The following is a 22900-nucleotide window of genomic DNA, read 5'->3' as shown; positions in this document are numbered from 1 at the left end:
AAGTCACGAAAGTAGCACTTACTATAATAGTGATCCCAATGGAATCCTAAGGGGAATTATCAAGTTATGAAGATTCAATCACACAAAGCAAAGATTAGCCAAAGAAAAAGTGCTTTGTGAGACAGTTCTCTTGAACCAACAGACAAATAAGTTTCCTGACATGCAGGAAAAAGAATTTTCCACCAAGTGAGAAGAGTCCACAAGGACTATCATCAGAAAGTATTAGCAGTATTTGCAAAAGATTCAGGGAAACTGAGGTGCTTTTTTGTTTGGTTGGGTTTTTTGTTGGGTTTGGGGAGGTTTTTTGCTTAGTTTTGCAATATTCTGTTGCTTAAGAGGAATTCAGGATTGCAACAATGGGGAAAAAAGCAAGACAAAAAACAGAAATACCGATTGGAAAGGAGATGGAGACAGAAAAGATTCACAGACTAAAATCACTGATTGTTAGAGACAGTTGCTTCTGTGTTGTCTTCTTTTAATCAGACAGTTAATGGCAAGAACCACAATTACTGGAATCAATAAGGGAAGACAAAAACTGAGAATAAGGATGACTGACTATAAAGGATGAATAATGAGAAAACTATTAAAGAACTAGGTAGGCTAACAAGGCATAAGTGGGGTACATAGTGTTGAGCTATATTATCAAATTAAAAGCAGCTTCCTGATATGCAGGAAAATTACAAATAACTGGATCCACTAAACAATGACATAACCAATGCAGTAACTTGAACATTCACTTCTGCAGCACGTTAGTGCACACATTAATAGATAGAGCAGAATGCCAACACAAGCCTGTATATTAGAACGCAAGGCAGACCTTAGTATTTTTAAGAAGTCAGTCTACAAAATCAGTCTTGCATCTTGTAACTTGGTATTGTAAAGAATGTACCAATTAGAACATAAAACACTCACTAAGTAAACATACTAAGTGTAGCTACATCACTCACTACTTCATTATCCAATTCCAAGCACAGTTTTGCATTTGGTGGAAAGATGACTGTTACCTAGATCTTGGAAGAAGTTTTAGACATCTCTCAGCATGCAACAGAATTCTAATACAAAACTTGTATGTAAAAATTGTGTAAGCAGACATACATACATAAAATGGCCTACAGATCTTTGCACAACACTTCACACATGCAACAGCATGGTTTCATTAAGGCATATGGCAAAAATTTCATGTTCACCAATCTCAGCATTTTAGCTGAAGGAATTAAGCTACTCCTCTTACTGGTATGCAAGTTTAAATGTACTTATTTTCTTAATAAAATGGCAGTAGAACAATAAGCTTGTTCCTACTTTGAGTAATTTCAATTTAGATGCAATTTCTGAAAACTCCTAACTTAAGTTTATAAACAGGCATATTTCCTTGTTACTAAGCAGATTTAAATCTGGAAAGCTCTCAGAAGAGTTGAAGCTTACACAGAAAAGCTTATAAACTACTTTATCAAGTATAAAACATATCTCATTATCCACTATCTGCACTTGAGAGTGGTTGCTATGAATGAGAGAGTTTTACTGCTAGTAGCCCTTTAACTGCACTGTTGTGTAAAGTTTCTACTACCAGGAAGGCAACAGCTCCTGCTACTTTACTACATGTTGCTTCATCCTTTTGACAGTTTTGCTATGTCACAAGATTCAGAATTTAGCAAGATTTGCAATTAATTCTCAAGATCTGGCTCAGACTTTTTAAATTTTTTTTAAGTTTGTATCATTATAATAGCAAACCAAACCACCTTACTTAAGAAGTGCATTTCATTAGTAGGGACCAGATATCAAGTATAAAAACCTGTCAGAGGTGTTTTGGAATAAATAATGCTATACTCTTACTCTGCTAAATGAAAAGGAAGAAAGCTTATAGCAACTTAGCACTAGCCATCCACAAATTCAGATCATATATCTACAGACATTAGTTGCATTTATTTTGTAACATTTACTTTGTAAACAAAACAGGAATACATCAAACTGTCCAGAAAGCTGCAGAAGTTTCTCGCTACAATTCGAACAGTTATCATTTCTATTTTAGCTATTTCCACACCTTCAACGCAACAAGCTTCTAAAAAAATGAATGCAGGTAAGCGAGGATATAAATATACAGAACAGTTGAGCTTGCAAGAGACCTCCGGAAGTCATCTGGTCCACCACCACCCCCTGTTCAAGCAGGGGCACCTAAAACCAGTTGCCCAGGACCATGTCCAGACAGCTTTTGAATATCTCCAAGTATGGAGACTCCATAACTTCCCTGGGCAACCTGTTCTTTGGTTTGTGCATTAGAACTTGTGCTTTTTTTTAAATCCAGCTTTCATTCAAATACTTTATTAAATCCCTCAAGTATGGTATAAGTCACAGCTGAAATGAACATCTTGTCATGACACTGAAATTATACTAAAATCAAGCATTACAAGTCTAGCTGTCCAAAAAATTTACTTGAATTTCTTGTATAAGAATAAAATAATATATTGTTTTAGGCAAAGAATACTAACTGTGTGACAAGATAAACACAAAATTATGATTAACACAAAGACTTAGTTCCATTGCTTCTGAAATAGAATAATTTTGTAAGACTCAGTTGCCTAATTAGTTTCTTTTTCCCCTCTCACGTGATATCACTCATGCATCTACAAGTACATTTAGAACATTCCTCAAACAGAAGGCTTCTTTAAAATTGTACAATTAAATATTTAAGGAAAAGGTTTGTGACACGTACGTAGTAAACCCATATATTTGAGCACAAGAGAGCCATAGAGGTTGCACTTTAACCAGGTATATAGTTTTCATCACCCTCCTGTAAGTTGATTATAGCTATAATCTTCTACAGCACAGAACTGTATGGAAAAAATATAGCTAATTTTGTTATTACAAAAAGAATTCATATGATTTGATACAAGTCATATTTTGGGTTATTATTAAAAGAATCTACATTCAATCTTCATTCTAATTTCAACTATCCCAAGATACTTGATTTGGTTTTCAACACTGAATGACAGCAAGAAAAGAGGACGTAATAATAAATAGAACTAGCTTGAAACCTAACACCTATAATAAATTCAAATCACTTTTCCATGAGTAATCAAAAAACAGCTTTGACCACAGACAGAGCTTGAAAAATTTGCTCCAAGATAATATATACTACATCAATTTTTTTTAAACTAATACCATTATTTTTAACATAGAACGACTTCTGTGATGACATAAAGATAGTGGTCAGTGCAAATAATATTGCCTTTCATAGTAGGGAATGAACCTCTTTTTGTCCATCACGACTTAAGAATACAGATCTCTTTCTTGCTCGGTTTACATCCTCAGAGAAAGTCTAGCAGCAATCACAGAACAGAGCACACTGAAGGATGCATAATGTAAGACTTCAAAGAGCAACCAGCTTGTTATATACTTCCATCTGCACTTCTGTGTTATAATTCCTCAATAAAAACAAAATTCTTTCATTATACTCATTGCAGGCAAAAAAATCATTTCTTGTGTTAGTAGATACTGAGTTTTTCTTCACTAATAGTAAGTATTTATAAGTAAAACTCTACATCAAGCCTAGGAAAAAAAAGGAAAAACTAACTACAAACAATGGTTTGTATGCTTCTGGTTTTTAACAAGATGATAAACCTTAGGTGAGAAAAAAAGTTTTAGTTCCTTCAGATATAAGCAATTGTGTTTTAGGAGCAGCTCCTTACCTGCTCATAATTTAGACGCTGAATTTCAGATATCTCTTTAGGTTTTGCATCAAGAATATAGTCTCCTATAAAAAAAAAAATATTTTCCTATAAAAAGTGAAAATAAAAATAAGTTTATTCCACACTCAAGGCTTCAACATTTCTATGAATACATCTGACTGAAGCTGACTGATCATAAATACCACCATTGAAGTCTTCTATCAAATTAATGAGATTGCATTGTTTTATAACCTGAATTATAATTATGGAGTAAAATATGTGTATAAAAAACATAGTAAAATCATATTAAGAAATAAAATTCCAATGGCCAATGTTTTTACTAAAGCAGCATTTCATAATCTCTTGGGGTATCATACCAATCTCTTAATTATTCAGAAATTTACCTCCCTCTGTGCCTCAACTTAGAAATATAAAAAGGTCAAACTGTTCACAATAAGATACGTAATTGCATAACACAATTTAAAAATGCAACCACTTATCCTGATACTATGAATATTTTGGCATATATTTCCATACACCAATAATTCTGAAAGGCCTGTATTTCAACTGTGTCTACAACACAAAGGTAATTAATAAGTCAATGAACACAATAGGGTTCAAGATTTGTAACATTTTTAGTGACTAGTATCCATAAACTGCCTCTCCCAAATTTTTCATATTTTATTTCTACGCTTTTGTATTTATCCCCTTGCTTCATTCCTAAAAAATATGTTTCTACTTAAAGAAAAATATCGTTACAGGTTTCCTAATTTATAATCTTTTAAGTTAACATTGTTCAAAGTGGTTGAAGGGCTTTTCTTTTTTTACATTTAAGTTGAAGAACAACCATTTGGCAACTGCTAATCATGTTGACTAAATAGGAACCTAAATAATTCAAGAAGGTAATTTTGTTATTCAATTTAATAAGATAATTCCAGAAGCTAATATATGCCTTCAAGAAAAGATACACACATTTAGCCAACTGTGATTATGCAGTGACTTCAGACAGTATTATTCCATCAATACAATTAGAAGAAATGTTTAGACACAGGCAGCAAGATTTCTTAAGACTTATTTTTTGGAAATTATGTAATTAACTTCTTTCTTCCACTGAAAGATTCAGTGATATGCTTTTGAAAAGAACAAGCTACGTTCTTTACAAGCAAAAAGAAAGAAAATATAGTAAGGTTTTTCTCTCCTGCTTAAGAAAAAAATCAAACCTAGTCTATTAAGCTCAAACATTTTATATTTGTCAGGCTACAAAGGGAAAGAACTGTGGTACATATAATAGCTTAAGTACTATCGCAACTGCACGTTTAACACCTGGATCATTCTGGGCTATTGAAGTTACAGACTTGTCAGATGTAAACAGCTGCAGTTTTGCTGAAGACTGAATCTGATAACGGAGTAGTGCCTGCAAATGAGACCCCAATCACTGTGATGACTAAATTAATTTTTCCTGTTATTTTACTTGAGTCATACTACCAAGGGTTAGAGTTACTGCAGACAATTAAAGGCACAGTTGACTTAGTACGTTCTGTCAACTATAACAAAACAACATTGTAAGAGACATGAATAACTTCAAATCTACCAATGTGTTGGTATACTAAGCCATACCAACTGCATCACTAGGAAACCACTTAGGAAAGCAGTACAGAAAACTTCTAAAAGCAGTTAAGGAAAAGCATGACTAACTGAATACCATAAGTAGTTTTCTTGAAGCATGCGTTCAAGTAAAGCTGAATAAAATAGTAAATAAATAAAACAGTCCTCCTATACTACTACTCACCAATAAGTATAATATATAATTGAAAAACATTTCTTATAATTACTAACCTAAGTATTCCATCAGCTGTTCAGCCGTTATGATTTCCATCATTGGTGGCAGCTTAATCTGTGAAAGTAAAAGTATATTCGCTTTAAAATGTCAAAACAATACAATTTAGAAAGTATCAATAAGGTATTTCTAGACTGAAGTCTTCTGATCACATTTGCCTCACTGTTTTATAAGAGCATTACCGTACTGGGACCAAGAACCTTCCCAGGATCTCTACTAAATACCAGCTACAAGAAGAGATTAAAAAAGGCATTTTGGTTTTTAGATAAGCCACATGCACGCAGTACTTTCTCTCACTTGCAGCTCTCTGCATAGTGCTCCCTACTCCAACCAAGACATTTCACCAGCATCCCCCTCAACTTCATGGGAGTTCACACCGCTCGCTGCACTAGCTCAGCTGCAAGCATCCAGGATGAACAAGACTGGGAATTGTAGCCACGTTTAGTTAAGAAAACTTAACCTTATTCAGCAAAGTCTTTGACTCCCTGCCTTCATTATAACTCTTAATTGAGCCTTAACTCAAAAAGTTCCTGCATCCAGACAAGAGGCTGTAGAGAATCTGGTGGCAGCAGCTCCTGGGACAGGGAAGCCAAGACTCATGCAGGTACAAGGAAATGACCTCCCAGCCTCTCATCCTGCACTCACATTTCAAGGGTTTGGTTTAACTCCATACAGAAAAGACCAGACACACAGAACTCAGTGGTGAAGCTTCCGTTTCCCTCTCCCCTGACCTATTCTTGTCATTGTCACCTCCTAAAACCAACAACCTTGTCAGCAGCCAGAGCCAAAAGCTTCTCAGATATTCATCTCCACCACCCAGCATCCTGGGTAAATGTTTTGGTTGCACACTTCCATTTATGTATCTCCCTGCAGTAACAGCCAAAGCACAAATACATACAAAGGCATGCTTCTGGCAATCTGAAGGAATACCATAGGAGTATATTGTCTTTAATCCTAGTGTGCTCAATTTTTCTCTGTATAGATATAAATTTTATTTTTCTAATGTTTGGTTGGGGGTTTTTTTTGTTGTTTTTAAGCTTTCTCTTCAGTTTTTAATCTTCTCATTCTATCTCTCTTCAACATCTTACCACTGAAAGTCTAGAAAGTCTAGTATTCCCCAACACAGATCACTGTTCTTGACACAGATAGAAAGACATTATGTGAGATTGTTCACTCATGCTTAAGATTTAATAGGCTCCAACTATTTTGCTGGTTGTGGAAAGGAAGGAGGAAATAGAAAGCCATGAGATGGAAGAAAAATGCATGTAAAGCCTTTGGTGCAGCACCCCAAACTCAAAAATACAGTCTAGCAATGCACTACACTGTTCACATTGTGATAGAGAGGATTTCCTTCCCAGTTTGAAAACTAAGCTATTTTAATAACTTTCTAGAGAAAATGAGGTGTGATTGAAGTGAATCTATCTCACCACCAATTTTAATCATATTTGATAAAAGGCAAATGTGTTAAATATATGGATTTACAAGAAGTTTCATTAAATTTGGAAGAACAAAGAGACCCAAGTTAATATGCCCATGCTTAGGTCAGAATTGGCCACACAGCATACACCACACATTGATCAATCTGTAGATGGTGGACATAGAAAGAAGTTGACAGTACTGTCAGGGATCAGGGGAAGGAAGGGACTGAAAGTATAAATTGTTAGTAAAGTAGGAAATTAGTGCAGCATAAATTCATAAGAAAGAAGGCTTAATTAGTTCTGCTTATAAAAGAATTAAAATTATATTAATTAAACAAGGAGAAAAATCAGTCTTGGATGCATAGGCACGTGAATTTTTGAAAACATCTTTTAAATGAGTGACAACTGATTGTAACTTACAAAATTTCTTAACCTCTTCCCAAAACTTAGAGAAGTTTCACTAATACTTGACAGGCTAAAGGTTTTCATAATCTTTGATCCCATTCATATTCATATTCGATATTCATATTCAAGTCAATATTCATACTGAGTATTCACATAAATACAATATATTGCGCCATGTAAATAACAGGACTACAGGTTCAAAAAGCTGATTCTTAAACTTCCAGTTCTGAATTAGCAGCATTCAAGCCTTAGCAAACATTAGCTGCGCACACCTCTGAGTTGGGTCTGGTTCATTATGGCACCTAAGGTATATCGATGTAACAGCATAAAATAGAATTACTTACACGAGCTATGCATGAAGTGGTTCTGGGACTACAAACAGTACAGATGTGCCAGTATAATATGAAGGAAAACTAGCAATGCTCCCTCAACTATTAGCAGAACTACTCTGATGATTCTTTCAGGACTGAAGCTAGCTCTTTTTACTATTTATTTAAAACCATTCATATCAGCTCAGCCAGCATTGCTTGGGGGTTTCTGCTCTGCACCAATTTGGGAATCTAGAAGTATGCCTACATTACAAATGGAAGCTGTAAAGCATAATTACATGGGTTACCTATATTTGAGCTCTACATACTCATGGCATAAACATATTAATGTTTCAGACTCCATGAACTGAAGGAGGTATTATTTGTATCATTGGTTAACAATCTGAATTTTCCATCACAACTGTAATGCTAAGCAATTTATTTTTTACTGCAGAACCAAAGCAAAGTAGTGTTGCTCATATCTGCAGAATCTCTCATAGTCAGATATTTTAACAAGCTAAATCTCAAAATTAACTGCTTAATTAAATGCTAAACAAAGTTAATGAATTACTTCACGGCATAATTTTAGGGCTGGAATGTTTTGTGGGACATTGATCACATCTTTTAAAGTGGGATAATGGGGTTCAAACACAGACGTAAGTACTTCTGAACAGAGCTGACTTAAGGATATAGAGAGAACATGACATTTCCTAACTGTTCAGAGCTTCATTGTGGGCACTTAAGCTACAGGAAACATACAACGAAGAGGAAACAGGAAAGAAAAACACCTTAAAACTTAAGGGAGAGAGAAAACTTAAGGGAGAGAGACAGAACCACAGTCATTCTCCATATAAATCAACACAAGAAAACAATGTAAGCAATAGTAGTGAAAGCTGTTGTTGTCCATAACAATCTATTATCTCGAGGGACAAATTTTCTCAATAGGTTTCAATGCTTACTTGCTAGATTTTACATTAATTTTACATTTTAAGAAAAACGTGCTTCCTCAACTCCTACCCATTTCCTGTACCCCTCTACTGCAGTGTCCTGTTCTTTTGCCCTGATCTCTCTTCCTAACTCTAGCTACTTTTCATCCTGTTTTCCCTCCCATTCTCAGGAGTGGAAAACTAAATCTTTCATACCCAACTACAACGTGAGGTACAGTTGAGCCACCTTTGTAATTAAAAGACCAGATTGGTAAACAAATTTTCATCTTGCACAGTTTGTCTAGCACAACTTACACAGTTTCTATGCATTAGACTACAACTGGAAAACTACATAATACTGATTTTAAATATTTTCCACTGTATTCTCCCACTCTTCAGAAGGGTTTAAAAAAAAGATTAAGTGATATAGTCCTGCACAGAAGCTAACGTTTCCAAAAATACTATGCATATAGAAAGCGACCATGCACATTTCTAATGGCTTATTATTTATAGTCTCAGAACGTGTTTATCTAAAATATGCAACTCCCCTGAATTCAGTGTTCCAGAAGAGGTAAGGGTAGCTTCATCCTGCCTTGACAAAAAACAACTGATACTCCCTGCAAATACATACCTCTTGCCTTGCGGGAACAGCTTCATAAACTTATCACATGATAGCGTGATAGTACGTGCTGTCACCTGATGACCTTAACATCTCCCCCCTCAACCAGGTTTCCTTCAGTCCCTCAGAGCAGGCTTGCTGTTCTGGAAAATGCACAGCTACAGGCCTACTGATTTGTAAGCTCAACTCATCCCACAGATGCAGGGAGGAAGGCTGCCAAGGCCTCTGCTGAGCATTCATCAGAAGCGCACCGGCAACTCACCTTCAGAGGCTGAGAGAGTTCATCTGAGCAATCTGTGCAAATTCTGGCCATAAGGAGGTTTAGCTCAGCAACAAGAAAAAGCAGATCACGTGTAAAGGGCCATGCCAGACCTCAGACCAGGCACTACCACTGCAGACTGAGACAAATCAAACTGATATCATCAGGAGCATACTGTACTCAGCTCCTCTGAAAAACAGGCCATTTTATGAGAACCTAAAACTAAAAATTTCTAACTAGAAATTTTTTACTCTACCTCTTCTCTGCACCTCAGTTTGGATACATCTAAGCATAAATGGTTATATAACATTTACTTACATAATAGTTACAATCACCTAAATAGCCAATTCATACAGTTCTAAAAGTTACCAAAATTTTAGCAGAACTAGGCATGTAGGGAACACAGCTCCCAAAACCTTCTGTTCATTGAGAGGACTGTGATAGAAAAAACTTTTAAAGACACTGTCAAATATGCTACTGGGATTATTCTCCTACATAAAAAGCTGTAAGGACAAAATATTCCATATGCACTCACTTTTCAAGACAATATTATTTTTATTTGTATTGCACTATGTTTTCCCTAAGGCTTATTTTATGTTCCAAAACAATTTGTTTCTCTGCAATTTGTTTCTCTGTTCCCTGGACATTTCAGATATGTAATTTCTGTGCAATGCGTTAATGTTCACAGAGTTCTTTGGCTACATGATATCACATCCTACCTAAGAAACACAGAGCAGAATTACATGGCATCCTTACTAAGATTTTAGTATCTGATGATTGCCATGGAGTACATCCTGAGAAGGGCTACCCCCACACAAAATTAACTTCTGGCATTGCATTACAAGGTATCAGAAAGTGGTGCATGGACTACACCTAACAAAAATCACAAAAAATACTTAGAAAAGCAAGCTTTGCATTGCTAAGCTTAACTACATAGTGAGCCACAGGTCTGAGGAAAAACTAAGCAGTCTTCAGATTTAAACAAGTTGAAAGACAGCGTCCTACACTAGTCTACATCAGAAGAGACAACCCATGCTTGTACATACTTTTTAATATGTTTGTTTCAATACTTCTGCTTTCATTTCTATCAGGGAAGCCTAAATCGTTACCACACTGTTTTGCGCAACAGCTACTTTTTCAAGTTGGTATCATACCGCTTTTGTTTTCTTTTTACTTAGAACATTGCTGTAACACTTCTGTAAGCAGAACTCCTCGGGTCTATCTCCTAAAGGCTAAACTGCAAATTAAGCTTATACAGGCAGTCTGCAAAAACACTTCAAAAGAAAAGTGATGATTACATAATTGTAACATTTCAAACTACAGCTTCTACAGTCTGTCACCTCAAAGTTGTATGTCCAGACTCCTTTGAAAGCAGTGGATAAAAGAGGTAGCAGTTTTATTGCAAGATTAGTTCCAAAACCTGTAGTATCAAAAAGGAATTTGAGCAGTCCCAATGGGTGCTACTATTCCAGAATTTCAGAAAACTCAAGCATTGCCAAACCAGTATCTCACAGATAAGAACATAGAGATGCAGCACTCTCAAAGAATCAATTACTTCTAAGTAGTCTTTATATCTGTACTGCTAAATAAAGATCTTAACTCTAAAAAAAAAAAGCTCCAAAAGGCATAATAAAAACTGAATAATGACAAGGAACAGAGAGAATCTTGCTCTGTTAATGAACAAGATCTTCATAACCACTAGGAAGAAATTTTTTTAGTATATGGCACACTTACCTAAGGTACAGTACATCTTAAGTCTTCCTGTTACTGCAATCCTTTAAGCAAATGAATAAACTACCTATAGTCTCTCTTTACTCAGTGAGGGCTATCTCAGAAAAATGGGTTTGAATGAGGGCAACCGGGACACACAAAGAGAAGGTCACAAAACGGTGACTATATTTAAAACAATATAGTGTGGCGGTAAGAAGCTTGCATTTTGAGGAGCTGAAATACCCAAAAAGGTGAGTTCTTAATACATCCAAATGTTAATCTGAGTTTTTAGGCATAAATGGTTCCATGATTATGGCCTACATACCCTCAGAAGGCTTCCCACTTATTACTAAGTAGTAAATAAAGATTTTAGTTCTAAGCAAATTGATTATGTGCCACTTGCCACAAACAATTATATGAATTCAACTTTCCCTGCTGCACAAGCACAGCTGATACATAGTATCAGATCTCAAGGTTATCACTCCCATTCTGGAATAATAGAAGCATGTAATTGGCCATGCGAAGGGAAGTGCCCGTGAAAACTTGAGAACTAGTATTGTAACTATTGTTTCTCAACTTTGAGCACCTGCATGTATTATCTGAAGTTATTTGAGACCATATCTACCTACAGGATGACCAAAACTCTCAACCTTGTCAGGACAGAATTCTGAGAAGGAAAGTTGGTGGCCGATACAGGAAAGAGAGGCCAAAGCTTAACTGTTTACCTTCTTATTCTCTGTTGTAATTTTATTTCCCCTCCTCATCTCTTTCTTACTCAATTTTTTTTCCCCACCACCTAGCTTCTTTTTCCCCACCACCTACCATACATACTACGGTATTCTCGCTCTGCTTTTGCCTGTTTTCATTTCTTGGTCTGCTTCCTTGTTCCCAAATTATAATTACCTGACCCAATATAGTGTTCATCTTGGTTCAGAAGAAGTGAGAAGAATGTGGATGTCCATCCTCAGCCTTGGTATGTAGCTAGCTACTATCAGTGATGTACAGATGAGCTGCCAATAAGCTTGCCACTCCAAACAATGCCAACATGGTTCTTGGCTATAAACTGGGGAAAAGAAAGGCTAATTTGGAGAGGCACTAATTAGGAAAATCAATTATAAGCAGGGGCAATATACAACCAACAGGAAAACCCTCAAGCATATAAATAATAAGTCACATGATGACAGTTTCACCAATTTAGCTGCCTGTCTGCAACTCGTAAATTCTGCTGAGGTTTTACATAAACAGACAGAATTATAGAAAACCCTTCCTGTAATCCTGGCAATAAGAAATGGTAGGGCACTCCCAAGAGGCATTTTGATTTTCACATATTTATAAAATTGGATACCACCCTAATTCTCACTACATAATATTTGATCAAAGCAGAATGTCAGTTAAAATTCTGGATGGAGGACAGCAGAAGAAAGCAATCATACATTTAAGAAGGCAAAGGAAGAATGCTAAAGAACAAAACCTCCAAAAACTTAAATGCAAACAAGAACAGTGCTGTCCCATTTATATGCTTTCATTAAATGAAAGGTTAAAAAGGAAAATCCTGTAACTTGCCATTTCTTTTAAAACACCACCACACAGAATGATAAGGAATGGTAAGTTCTCCAAGGCCCTCCACTCACCCCTAGATGTTAAAGAGGGAGCACAGAAAGCGAGTGTTAAATACTGAAGTCTAAGACAACCTTCACACCCCCTTGAGGATGGCAGAACCTACATAAGGCAATACCTTGAAGTCACACGCAACTTCCCTGTACTGTTTTCACCAATGGCTAAATATCTACATCACTGTACCCGCAGGTTTCCTCCTGATGTATGAGCAATTCTGTTCAAGAAAATGTACAGAAAATATAACTAAAAAAAAAAAAATTAATCTTCTGGAAAGTCACCTTCCTCTAAACTAATTTCTTCTTATAATATTATTTTCATTTTGATCTTTTCCTATGTCACCTGTTACACCTGTGAACAACCTTCTGCTCCTCCAATACCAAACTTCTTTCCCTTGATACTACAACATAAAAACTATTCCCATAAAACCTTTCCTATTCTATAACTCCTTTCTATCAGCTCACCAATCCTTTGGGGTTGAATTGCCAGCATTTCTTGAGAAGTACCCCCTCCTCCTTGTTTTGCAATGCACACATCATCATAGCTCTTCTCCAAAAGATATTCGTTTCACATATAAATGTTAATAATTACATTATGCTTTACATTTTAAATGCTTAAAAGTTAAAAAGAATTATTTTAAGACTACAGGAAGTCCGTACCCACAGTGGCTATTAGAACACAAGAACTTCCAGGTCTCAAAGCTGTACTTGATCATGACCTGATTTACTTGTTAATTTAAATACAATCTATGCTGCATAACTATACAAATGTATCGCTATTATTCAGGCCATTACTTGTACAAATCTGTATTTTGTACAAATCTGCATACACTTCATTATACAAACTAACCTATTTTCCCCAAATACCGCCTATGTTTTCAGTGCTATAAATAGTAACATTTACTTACTAGAAACCTGCACACATCTGCAAACCATGTATTGCTCAATTTAGTAAAGCATCATCTAGATTTTGATTTCTATTTTAAGATGACAACGAAGTAAGTCTTATAAGACATCAGCATCTAGGTAGCATACTAGCAATAGACTGCAAGCCATTATTTATTTTCCAAGTTCTCTATGCGAGATAGGCGCTTAGCAGCAGCAATGTCTGCGTCTTAATCGCACAGACTTCCAGCGGTGCATTAACGTGGTTTTGGCACAGGTTCCCCCCGAACGCTTCCAGCACTACAAGAAATGCTTCATTAGCCCCGACGATGCCGGCGCTTCCAGGTCGCAGCGCTGCCCAAGCGGTAGGGCCCTCTCGGCGCGGCGCGCCCCCGCCATGGCGGCGGCAGGCGCCCCGGCGCGCCCGCACACACGGTACCTTCCAAGCCAGGAGCAGCACGTTCATGATGGCCAGCAACGGGCAGGGTCCGTTCTCGTTCTGGGTGATGACGGGCGTGTTCTCCTGCTTCCAGCGGACCCACTTGATGTGATACACCGACTGGCCCGGGAAGCGCTCCTTGGAGGCGGAGAGGAGCTGGGAGCCCGCCGCGGGCCTATCCCCTTCAGGCTCCGGAGCCGGGGCCTCCGAGGAGGCCCCCGCCACCACCGCCTCCTCGGCGTCGCTGTTGAGCTCGGAGCTGCTCGGGCAGCAGGAGTGCAGGTTGGAGAAGGACTCCAGCGAGTCCAGGCTCCGGGACTCCTCCCCCGGGGGGCTGGGAGCCCCGCTGCTCCCGGAGCCGGCCCCCGCGGGACCGCTCTCCGAGGTAGGCGCAGCTCCGGGGCTGTCCGGCACCGCCAGCCCCGCGCCGCCCGCCACCGGCGGACTGCCCTCCGCCGGCGGACTGCCCTCCGCGGCCCGTGAGGGAGACGCCGTCCGAGGGTCTGTGGCGGGAGCGGGGGGCGGCTGAGGGGAAGGGCTGCGCCGCCCGCCGCTCTCCTCGGCCGCCGTGGGCCCGTCCCTGCAGCCGCCTTCGCCTGCCGCCGCCTCTTCCAGGAGGAGCTGGCTGGCAGCGCCCCCGCCGCCCCTCTTCAGCGAGCCCGGAGGCGGCGGGGGCTGCGCCAGGCTTTCCATGCCCGGCCTGCCGGCCGCCCGGCTCCTTCGCTCTCTATTGGCACTGCAGCGGCTGATCCTTCGCCAACAGCGCCCAAGACGCCATAACAGCAGCGACGGCTCCGCCCCGCCAGGGACGTGTGGGCGGGAGGGGGAAGCAGCTGCGGGTCACAGCGGGGCCCGGAGCGGGGGGGCGCCCCGGGGGCGGGGCCGGCGGGGCGGGGGCACTCGCCGGTGGGGCGGGAGCCCGCAGACGGCGGCGGGGGCGCCGGCGGCTGGGGAAGGGAAGGGGAGGGGACGGGAAGCGAAGCGAGTGAGGGCCGCGTGAGGGGCGCGGGGAGCGCGCGAACCCCGGTGCGAGCCTGGAAGCGGCGGCACGAGGCGCGGCAGCCGCGGGGCAAGGCACGGCCGTGCCTGCGTCCCAGGGCCCACCGGCCGCGCGGAGCGGCTGCTGGCCACCTCAGGGCGCCCTTCGGAAGCGGCGCAGGGACCGGGGGTGCCCACTGCCCTCTCCCAGGCAGGACAGCCCCGCCCCGCCCCGCCCCGCCCAGCGCTGGAGGCGACCGCGCACGGGACGCAGAGTGCAGGCCCCAGCCTGGCCCCGCCCCGCCTGTTTTGCAGGAAGCCGGCGGGGGCGGGGCCGCGCCTGCGCGTGAAGGGCGGCGGGCAGCGGCCCGCCCCCGCAGCTGGTGAGGTAAAGTGCGGCAGGAGGAGCGGTGCTCCGCGTTACGGGAAGTTCGCCTTCTCACAAGCGAGTTTAGCTTTCCTAAAGGTTTTCAGTGCTTTTTATTGCGGTTTGTTAAGTATCCGTATTGTAAAAATATGATTGTGGTGAGTGTAAAAGGTAATCTGAGAGCTAATGCAGTTGTATTACAGACTTCACCCTTGGGAGCTTATTTCCTTCTCTCCCTATAGAAACCCTCAGCTTTTATTGACAAATTTTAAATAACAGTTTTGGGAAGATAAGAATTTATCTTCTCTTTTCTGTTCTCAGTAGTTCTCTTGTCTGAGCTCTTCCTAAATAGTTGCATCAACTTCAGCAGCCTTATCTGAAGTACATTCATTGTAATTATACGGTGTTAGCGGGGGAAGACTTTTTTTTATTCTGAAAGAGCAATAGGAATGGAAAAGCACAAATAGAATGGAAAAGCACAAAGACAGCAAACTGAGAAGCTTGTCACAAACCCTAATATAAAAATAAATCTTTGCGTTAGCATAGTTGAATGCAAGAATTAGCATATTGACAAACAAGAAATGAAACATTTTGTCTGAAAGGCTCACATTTTTATCTTCAGTGGAGGATTTTCCTTTACACTTGAATCGTGAAGGTTGTTCAAGACAGTCTCAAAATGAAGTCCCTGTTCAGTGGAGACAACTGTAATGCTTCATGACACGCAGAGCACCAAGAGAAACAGGTGACCCAAAATAAAACTCGTAAGTAAGTAAATTAGTTTCTGCAAAGAAAAAAGTGTATTTGATAAAGGAAACCAGCTGATGTAATGTATTTACACTTTCGTAAGGCCTCATTCTGGTAAACAGCCCTAAGGCTACGTACAAAAAGGTTCAAAGGAGCCGGAGGGAAGCCTGCTCGACAAGTACGAGTAAAGTTTATGCACCAGCTCTTTCCTTCCCTCTCGGGACGTAGATCCTTCTCACCCACGCAAATACCGGCGCCCCTCGGCCCCAGCGGAGCGCTTCGAGAGTCCGGGAGGCCGCAGCCGCTCCGCGCCCTGCCCCGCGGGCAGCGCTAGGGCGGCGGCAGGCGCGGCCCCGGCCTGCCTCAGCCGGGAAGCCGCCAGCGCCAGGAAAAACCCCGCTCCCGGAGGTGGCCCGGGGCGGCCCTCCCGCTGTACCTCGGGCGGGAGGGGCCAGACCCGCGGCCGGGGCCTGCCCTGATTTGCCGCCGAGAAAACACAATTTCCGCCGGCCCGACCGGGCCCAGCGGCGGCAGCCGGGAAGGCCCCGCCCCGCCGGGCCCTGGGGCGGCGGCCCAGGGGCGCCGCCCCTGACGTCCCGCCCCCCTCCCCGCCCGGCGGGCGGTGAACTCTCTCCTGCCGGGCCCCGCCCCTTGCGTGCAGCGTGCGGAAGCGGGGCGGGGCGGCTCGCGCGTTCTGGGCGTGCCCTGCGGCCCCGCCCCGCCGGTGGCGTCGCCGCGCGGGCGGGGGCGGGCGGCCGGAGGAAGTCGTGGCGTGGCGACCGGAGCGGAGCGCTGCCGGTCGGGGGGCGCCGGGGCGAGCCGCCGATCCCAGCCGATCCGTGGACGGAAACGGTCCTCCAGAGCGGCGGGGGACAAAGCGGAGGGAGGCGCAGAGCTCGCCCCTCCCCATCCCGGCGCCGACTGGGGCGGATGTGCTGTGGGTAGGCGGTGGCGGGGCCTGGGCCCGGTGAAGATGGATCTGGCGGGGACGATAATCCTGCTGTGCTCCTGTGCGGCGGGCGCTGGAGGTGAGGAGCGGCCGGGCCCGGCCGGCCCCGCGGGGCCCTGGCTTGTGGCCCTGGCGCGGGGCTGCCGGCCTCCCTCCCTTTTCCTTCCTCCCCCCCTCCCCGCCGCGGCGCGGCTCGGGGCTGGGGGCGGCGGGCCCCGCTGCTCTGGGCGCCGCGCCTCAGCGCCCCGGCGGCAGGCCGCGGCTGGGCCGCCGGCCGAGGCTCTCCTTTCCGTCGCCCGCTCCCGGGTACGGTCCGCACCATCCTGCCTGGGCCCTCGTTCCCCGCCGCCTAGGGCCGGCCCGGCGCCCCCCTCCCCTTTCCCGGGACTTTCCACCGCCGAGGGCCGAGTCAGCTGTCCTCCCCTTCTTTCTTCCTCGGCCCCTCTCCCCCGCCGCACTCGGCTGCGCCTTCCCCTGGCCGGCTGCCTGCTCTCGGCTCCTCTTCAGTCCCTCGGGACTTTCCTCACGGTCCCAGTAGCCGCTTCCCGGTTACCCTCCTCCGCCCCGTCCCTCGCCTGCGGACGGGGCAGGCGGCGGCGGGGCACGGGCACCGGGGCGGCTCCGGGGAGCTGGTGTCTGGGGAGAGGCTGCGGCGGGCCCCGCCGGCCGCTCCCAGGTGGGCCGGGAAGCTGCACGCCGAGTGCGCGGGGGCGGCGCGGCTGTCCGCGCAGGTGTCCCGCTGCCCGCGGAGCGGGGCGCGCCCCCAAACCTCGCCTTCCCTGCGGCCGCTTCCCTGTCCCCGAAACCAGGAAGCACGGGGAGACGGAAAGTTCAGCTCGAGGAAATAACAGACGAGCCGGGTTTTTCCTGAAGTGTGACCGTAGCTTCAAGGAGGGTCTCCGCTCTCTCCCAGGCCAGAGAAATTTATGGGCGACGTGTAACTTTGTAACGGCTCCCGTTATGAGTTGCTCTTCAGCATTAGGAAGCTATTATTTCTTGACTGTGTCTGGTAATGTTTAATTGGTCAAGTCATGATAGGTAAATAGTTTCACATTTTTACAAGAATAGACAGTGGAAAAGGTGGACTTCTGAGCGTGTTTCTAGAGAAGGATGGGTGGAGCGGCTGATAAGGACTTACTTCCTCTGTTTCGTTTGGCACCTCTCCTATTTATCGGGACTCTGCATCTGTGTACATCAATATGTAGGTTTATTAACAAAAAATCTAGCCCTAAATCCTGGTCTCTTACATGTTCTCAAAAAGTAACATCAAAGTATGTGAAGACTTCAGTAGGTTGTACTTGTGGCTAAGCTGTGAGATAAAAAGCAAGCTGATTTGCATGGTTATTTATCATCCCGTTATTTATATGATTAGGAGTGGTATACAGAAACGACTTTGGTGACTTTTCCCTCATAACTTCTTGTAAACTATTCAGATATTTCAGACTTAATTATTGGCGTACTCTTCAAGGCCTCTTTGTTTTCTGAACTAGACTGTGCTGGCACAGAATTAATTCAAAGCGATTCATTAACCAGTTGTGAGGGTTGTTTCCACTGTTTAATTCTAGGCAGGAAAATATGCCTTAAAGTTAAAATCACAGTAAGCATGTAAAGTACAGTCCTCTGGATATATGGAAGCGAGTTCATGAAGTGTATTTTATTTTAGAAATTCATGTTAAATTTTTTCTTTGAGAGAAGAATGGGTACTTTCAACATTTCTGGCACTAGGAAGCACGCCTCACTAGCAGGTAACAGAGCACACATCTTTCTGTGTTTAGCAGTACAGGTAAATCTTTAAAGAAAGCTTAACGCTGAATAGAAATCTAGAAATGATGGCTGATACACATCTCAAATATCTTACAAAGCTTTTTGGTAAAAGTCTCAACATAATTATGAAAGATTTATCATAACTCTATGTTGAATTAAAATGACTTTTTAATATTACAATTTTCTATTTTAACAGTGTTCACATTTCCAGAGTTTAGGTGCTGTAAATGTTTTTATTTACTGAAAAAGTTATTCATTTGCATGCTTTTCTTCTAGGCAGGCATTAATATCTGTGTGGAAAAGGGCAAGTTCATGATTCTTGATGATGTTACTGTGAGAGCAGTGCAAACTAGAAACTACTGAAAAAAAACCCCAACAACTTACCTGTGTTTCATTTGTGTACAGTGCATCTTGTGCTCTTTAATTTTACACAAATCTTGAGGCTAAGTTATACTTATCTGTAAAGTTGTCTGGTTTTAAGCCATATAGATATTAAATAGTAATATTTTTGAAAATTCCATTAATCTGCACTTTTTTAAAAAAATGCTCTTCTGTATGTTGAGTCTAAGATTGGAATATTTTTACAGGATGCCCGAGTTTGAACTTTTCTTTTAGAATTATGCAAGGCTTTGTGCCTGTATACCATATTTATACTCTATTGAAATAGTCTTTAGATACTTTAGATATAAAGGTATATTATACATTAACAGTAACAATTGTAACTTTAGTTGACAATTAAGTATGAATCATAAAATCAACGTTTGAAAATACTAAGGTACAACATAACTTAGATGGTTTATTTGAGGAGAAAGATTGGAGTGATGTAATGCCTGAATGAAATCTTTTTGTTTGAAAAATATATTTTCTTCTGTAGCTTATGTTCTTAAAATTCTGTAAAAGCAGTGCAATCAAAAGCAATCACTAGCATTGCTGCACTAATGAAGTGTACTGCAATGTCTGTATTATGCTGCTTTATAGCTATCTGTATGGTTTATGGTTAAAACGGTCAAGTTATCAGCAATGTGATCTAATAGGTCCTGAAACACATGCTTGATCAGGTTTTGGTATTAGATCACTTTTAGGGTGCTCTCAGAAGTTTTTCTATCTTTGCTACCACTGAATAAATCTGACCTTCATAAAACAAGTGGTCCAGTAGGTCAGTTTGATTACAGTTTCAATAGTGTAAGAATGAAAAGCCACGCCAATTTTTTTATTTAGTAATTGGGGAAAGGTAGAATTCTTTTCAAGTAGATACTATATACTAGAAGGTAAGATATATGTGCCTTGAATTTTAAGAATTCTTTTTTTTTAAAAAAAAAATAGTGAATTTTATAGTGAATAATAGTGAAAGAAGCGTTTTCCCCAATACCCTTGGAATTGCTTGGCTTAAGGGATCTATTCACTGGCTGGTGCTATTAATAATTTTGACATGTATAAGGTGGTACTTAGTTTGGGCAATATTATTTGCAGCTTTTAGTAGCGTGCTTTGTTGCATGTGATGAAGATGCATGCAGATATATTAAACAGTACTTAATTATCCATACATAATGATGTTCTTTGAGGAATAGAAATAACTGATAGAACCTTCCCTTCTACTTGAGGGTCATTTAAAAAAAGAAGGGGGGGGGGAGAGGAATAGAAAACATGGGGAAAAAAGACCTAATGAGACCCCCAAAAAGCTTGGGTTTAACAAGAGTGATTGTGCTTTGACTAGGCTGATCAGATGCTGAACATAATTGCAAATCTATGATAAATTGTTTTCGCTGGTACAGCACACTTCAATGTTGCTAGGACTTCCAAGTTGTATCTTAGTGTCTTGTGCTGCTGGATATTGAACTACCTATTTCTCAGTGATCATGGGAGAAATTCTGTTTTTTTTTCTGGACACATGGGGGAGTTGTGGGAAGGCATTTATGAGCTATCGGCATCTGAGTGATTTAGTTTGCATCCTTGCTATAAATTGAGAAGAATACTAGCGTTCATTAACGTGGCACTCGGACTCCAGCATTTATCTGGGGTTTAAAATAAAAACATTATTAATTTTATATGGCTGGGTAAGACAGTGTCTTGTAAAGGCAGCTGTTGGATGATTGTTTCAGAAATGCCAATGGTCATTAAAAGTAAATAAAATCAGGTGTTTAGATAGTAACTTTGAAATACCATTGCCCAAAAGTCTAAGATTGCAGTTTGTGTTTGCTTTTAAAAGGATCTAAAGGTTCAGTTATAGTATGGCAGAACCACTGTTATGAGTTACTGCTCTCTGGTGGTCCTGCCCTGGCCATGCATTCCCACCTCTCCTCCTTCACTGCCTCTTGTGTTTGATGGCATGAGGAGCCAATTCAACCTGCTAATTTAAACAAAAGAAATTAATCATTTCGTGTCAGACATGTAGCTTCCATTGGTTTATTGTGCAGACCCTAACCCAGTGGGGGGAGGAGGAGCTGAGACTTGCATGGGGTGGGGAGGAAGAGGGTAAAAAAAAAAAAAAAGACATCTGTGTGCTGCTTACACTGGTGGTGCTGTACTGTCTAGCTGTGCCCTAAATGTGAGTTTTCAGTGAAGGGAAATGATCCTGACTTGACTTTTTGGTTACATGTTTTTCTTTCACCAAAAACTAACTTGACCAGAAGAGAAAGTATATTTTTCAGCTGAATCAGTTTTAGTGCCAGCACAAGGGAAGCATAGAAATGGAGTGGATGAAAAAGGGCAGCAGGACCTCCCCTTCTGCTGGCAGTTATGAAACTACAGCCTGAACAAATTCTTCAGCAAAATTCAAGTTGTGAGGTGTATGGTAGGATTACTGGCTTTCAATATACTTAAGCACAGAAGTGCTAAATTTGAATGCTATGTACACTCTTTAATGTCCGATGTAAAGAGAACATTTTTAAAGAGAAATAAACTCTATATTGAAAACAGCTTGAAGTACAACTTGCTTTGATTACCTTAATTAAATTATAATAATAATTCTCTTAAAGATATTTATCATATGCTGACATTTCAAATCTGTAAATCAGTGATTATACTTGCAGTAAAATGAGTTGTCTGGTAAGTTAGCCTGGCTGCTGAACAATTACCGATAGTCTGTCAAGTCATATTCTGTGCTTTATTTTTTCCCACTAACAAAGTTGAGTTGTATTTGAACCATTTGCCTTTGTCATGCAAGTCTTAATCTGAGTGTTTTAATATAAACTTCACCTTTCAGAACAGTGCACGCTTGATTTATCCTGTTATGGGAAGTTAAATGTTGTCATCTTTTACCATGATATATATATATAAACTTAATAGATATTTATGTTTACATTGGTAGACTTTCAGTACTGTTTATTACCAGTCTTCCTTATGTGCATGAAGCTAGCTTCTATAAGGATTTCTTCCATAATCTTCCCAGATACTGAGGTTAGTCTGACCAGCCTGTAGATCTCCAGGCCCTCCTCCTTGAAGATAGGGATTACATTTGTCTTCCAGTTGTCAGGAACCCTCCTCCATCACCATAACCTTTCAAAAAGGTGATAGAAAGCCTCAAAATGGCATCAGCCAGCTCCCTTGGCACTCTTGGCTGCATCCCATCTGATCCCATGGACTTCTGTATATCCAATTGACTTAAGTGTTCCCTAGCTCATTTCCTTTGCTGCAGGTACTGCCTCACTCTCACAGACTGGGAAGGTTTTGTCTGGGGGGGGAAAAGTCTTCATAGTTTTCTCTGGGAAAATAACCATGATGAATGAACTGAATAGCAAATCATTTAGCATAGACCACCAAACAATTGTTATATATGGCTGCTCAAGGTGTGCCAGGAGGCTTATAGCTAAAATCCCTTGGGTGATACATTTTACCCTTTGCATAAGCTTAGTTAGAAAGTGAGAATGTATGCTTCAGACTCCCTATCTGTCCAGTGGGATTTGTGTCTGTTCAGAATGGCAACTGTAGATACTTTCTTTACAGCTCTCTAGGGATGCTGAAGAGCTGTAGACCCTCATACACAAAAATCTTTCACAGGGACTGTTACCTTGAGACATT

At 41.7% G+C, this 22900-nt stretch overlaps 2 protein-coding genes across 3 annotated transcripts in view; one reads left to right on the top strand and one right to left on the bottom strand.

Moving 5' to 3' along the window:
* The window catches only part of MINDY2 (MINDY lysine 48 deubiquitinase 2), a 41874-nt gene extending 26616 nt beyond the window's left edge, over positions 1–15258 (bottom strand). The window contains exons 1-3 of one of the 2 annotated variants that reach the window (XM_072870178.1): positions 14082–15258; positions 5499–5556; positions 3684–3748 (exon numbers count right to left, since the gene is read on the bottom strand). In XM_072870178.1, the coding sequence (XP_072726279.1) occupies positions 3684–3748; positions 5499–5556; positions 14082–14774 (816 nt within the window). In that variant the 5' untranslated portion in view covers positions 14775–15258. The remainder of the gene's footprint in view (positions 1–3683; positions 3749–5498; positions 5557–14081) is intronic. The other variant, XM_072870177.1, reaches the window with a different exon arrangement.
* A 1630-nt stretch (positions 15259–16888) lies between these two features.
* The window catches only part of ADAM10 (ADAM metallopeptidase domain 10), a 51865-nt gene continuing 45853 nt past the window's right edge, over positions 16889–22900 (top strand). Inside the window, exon 1 of the mRNA XM_072870176.1 lies at positions 16889–17198. Within this exon, the coding sequence (XP_072726277.1) occupies positions 17144–17198 (55 nt within the window). The 5' untranslated portion in view covers positions 16889–17143. The remainder of the gene's footprint in view (positions 17199–22900) is intronic.

The sequence above is a fragment of the Ciconia boyciana genome, chromosome 8 (genome assembly GCF_034638445.1).
Source record: "Ciconia boyciana chromosome 8, ASM3463844v1, whole genome shotgun sequence".
In the NCBI taxonomy this organism is placed as follows: domain Eukaryota; kingdom Metazoa; phylum Chordata; class Aves; order Ciconiiformes; family Ciconiidae; genus Ciconia; species Ciconia boyciana.
The sequence above is the reverse complement of the archived record's forward strand: the minus strand, read 5'-3'. Positions and strand labels throughout refer to the sequence as shown.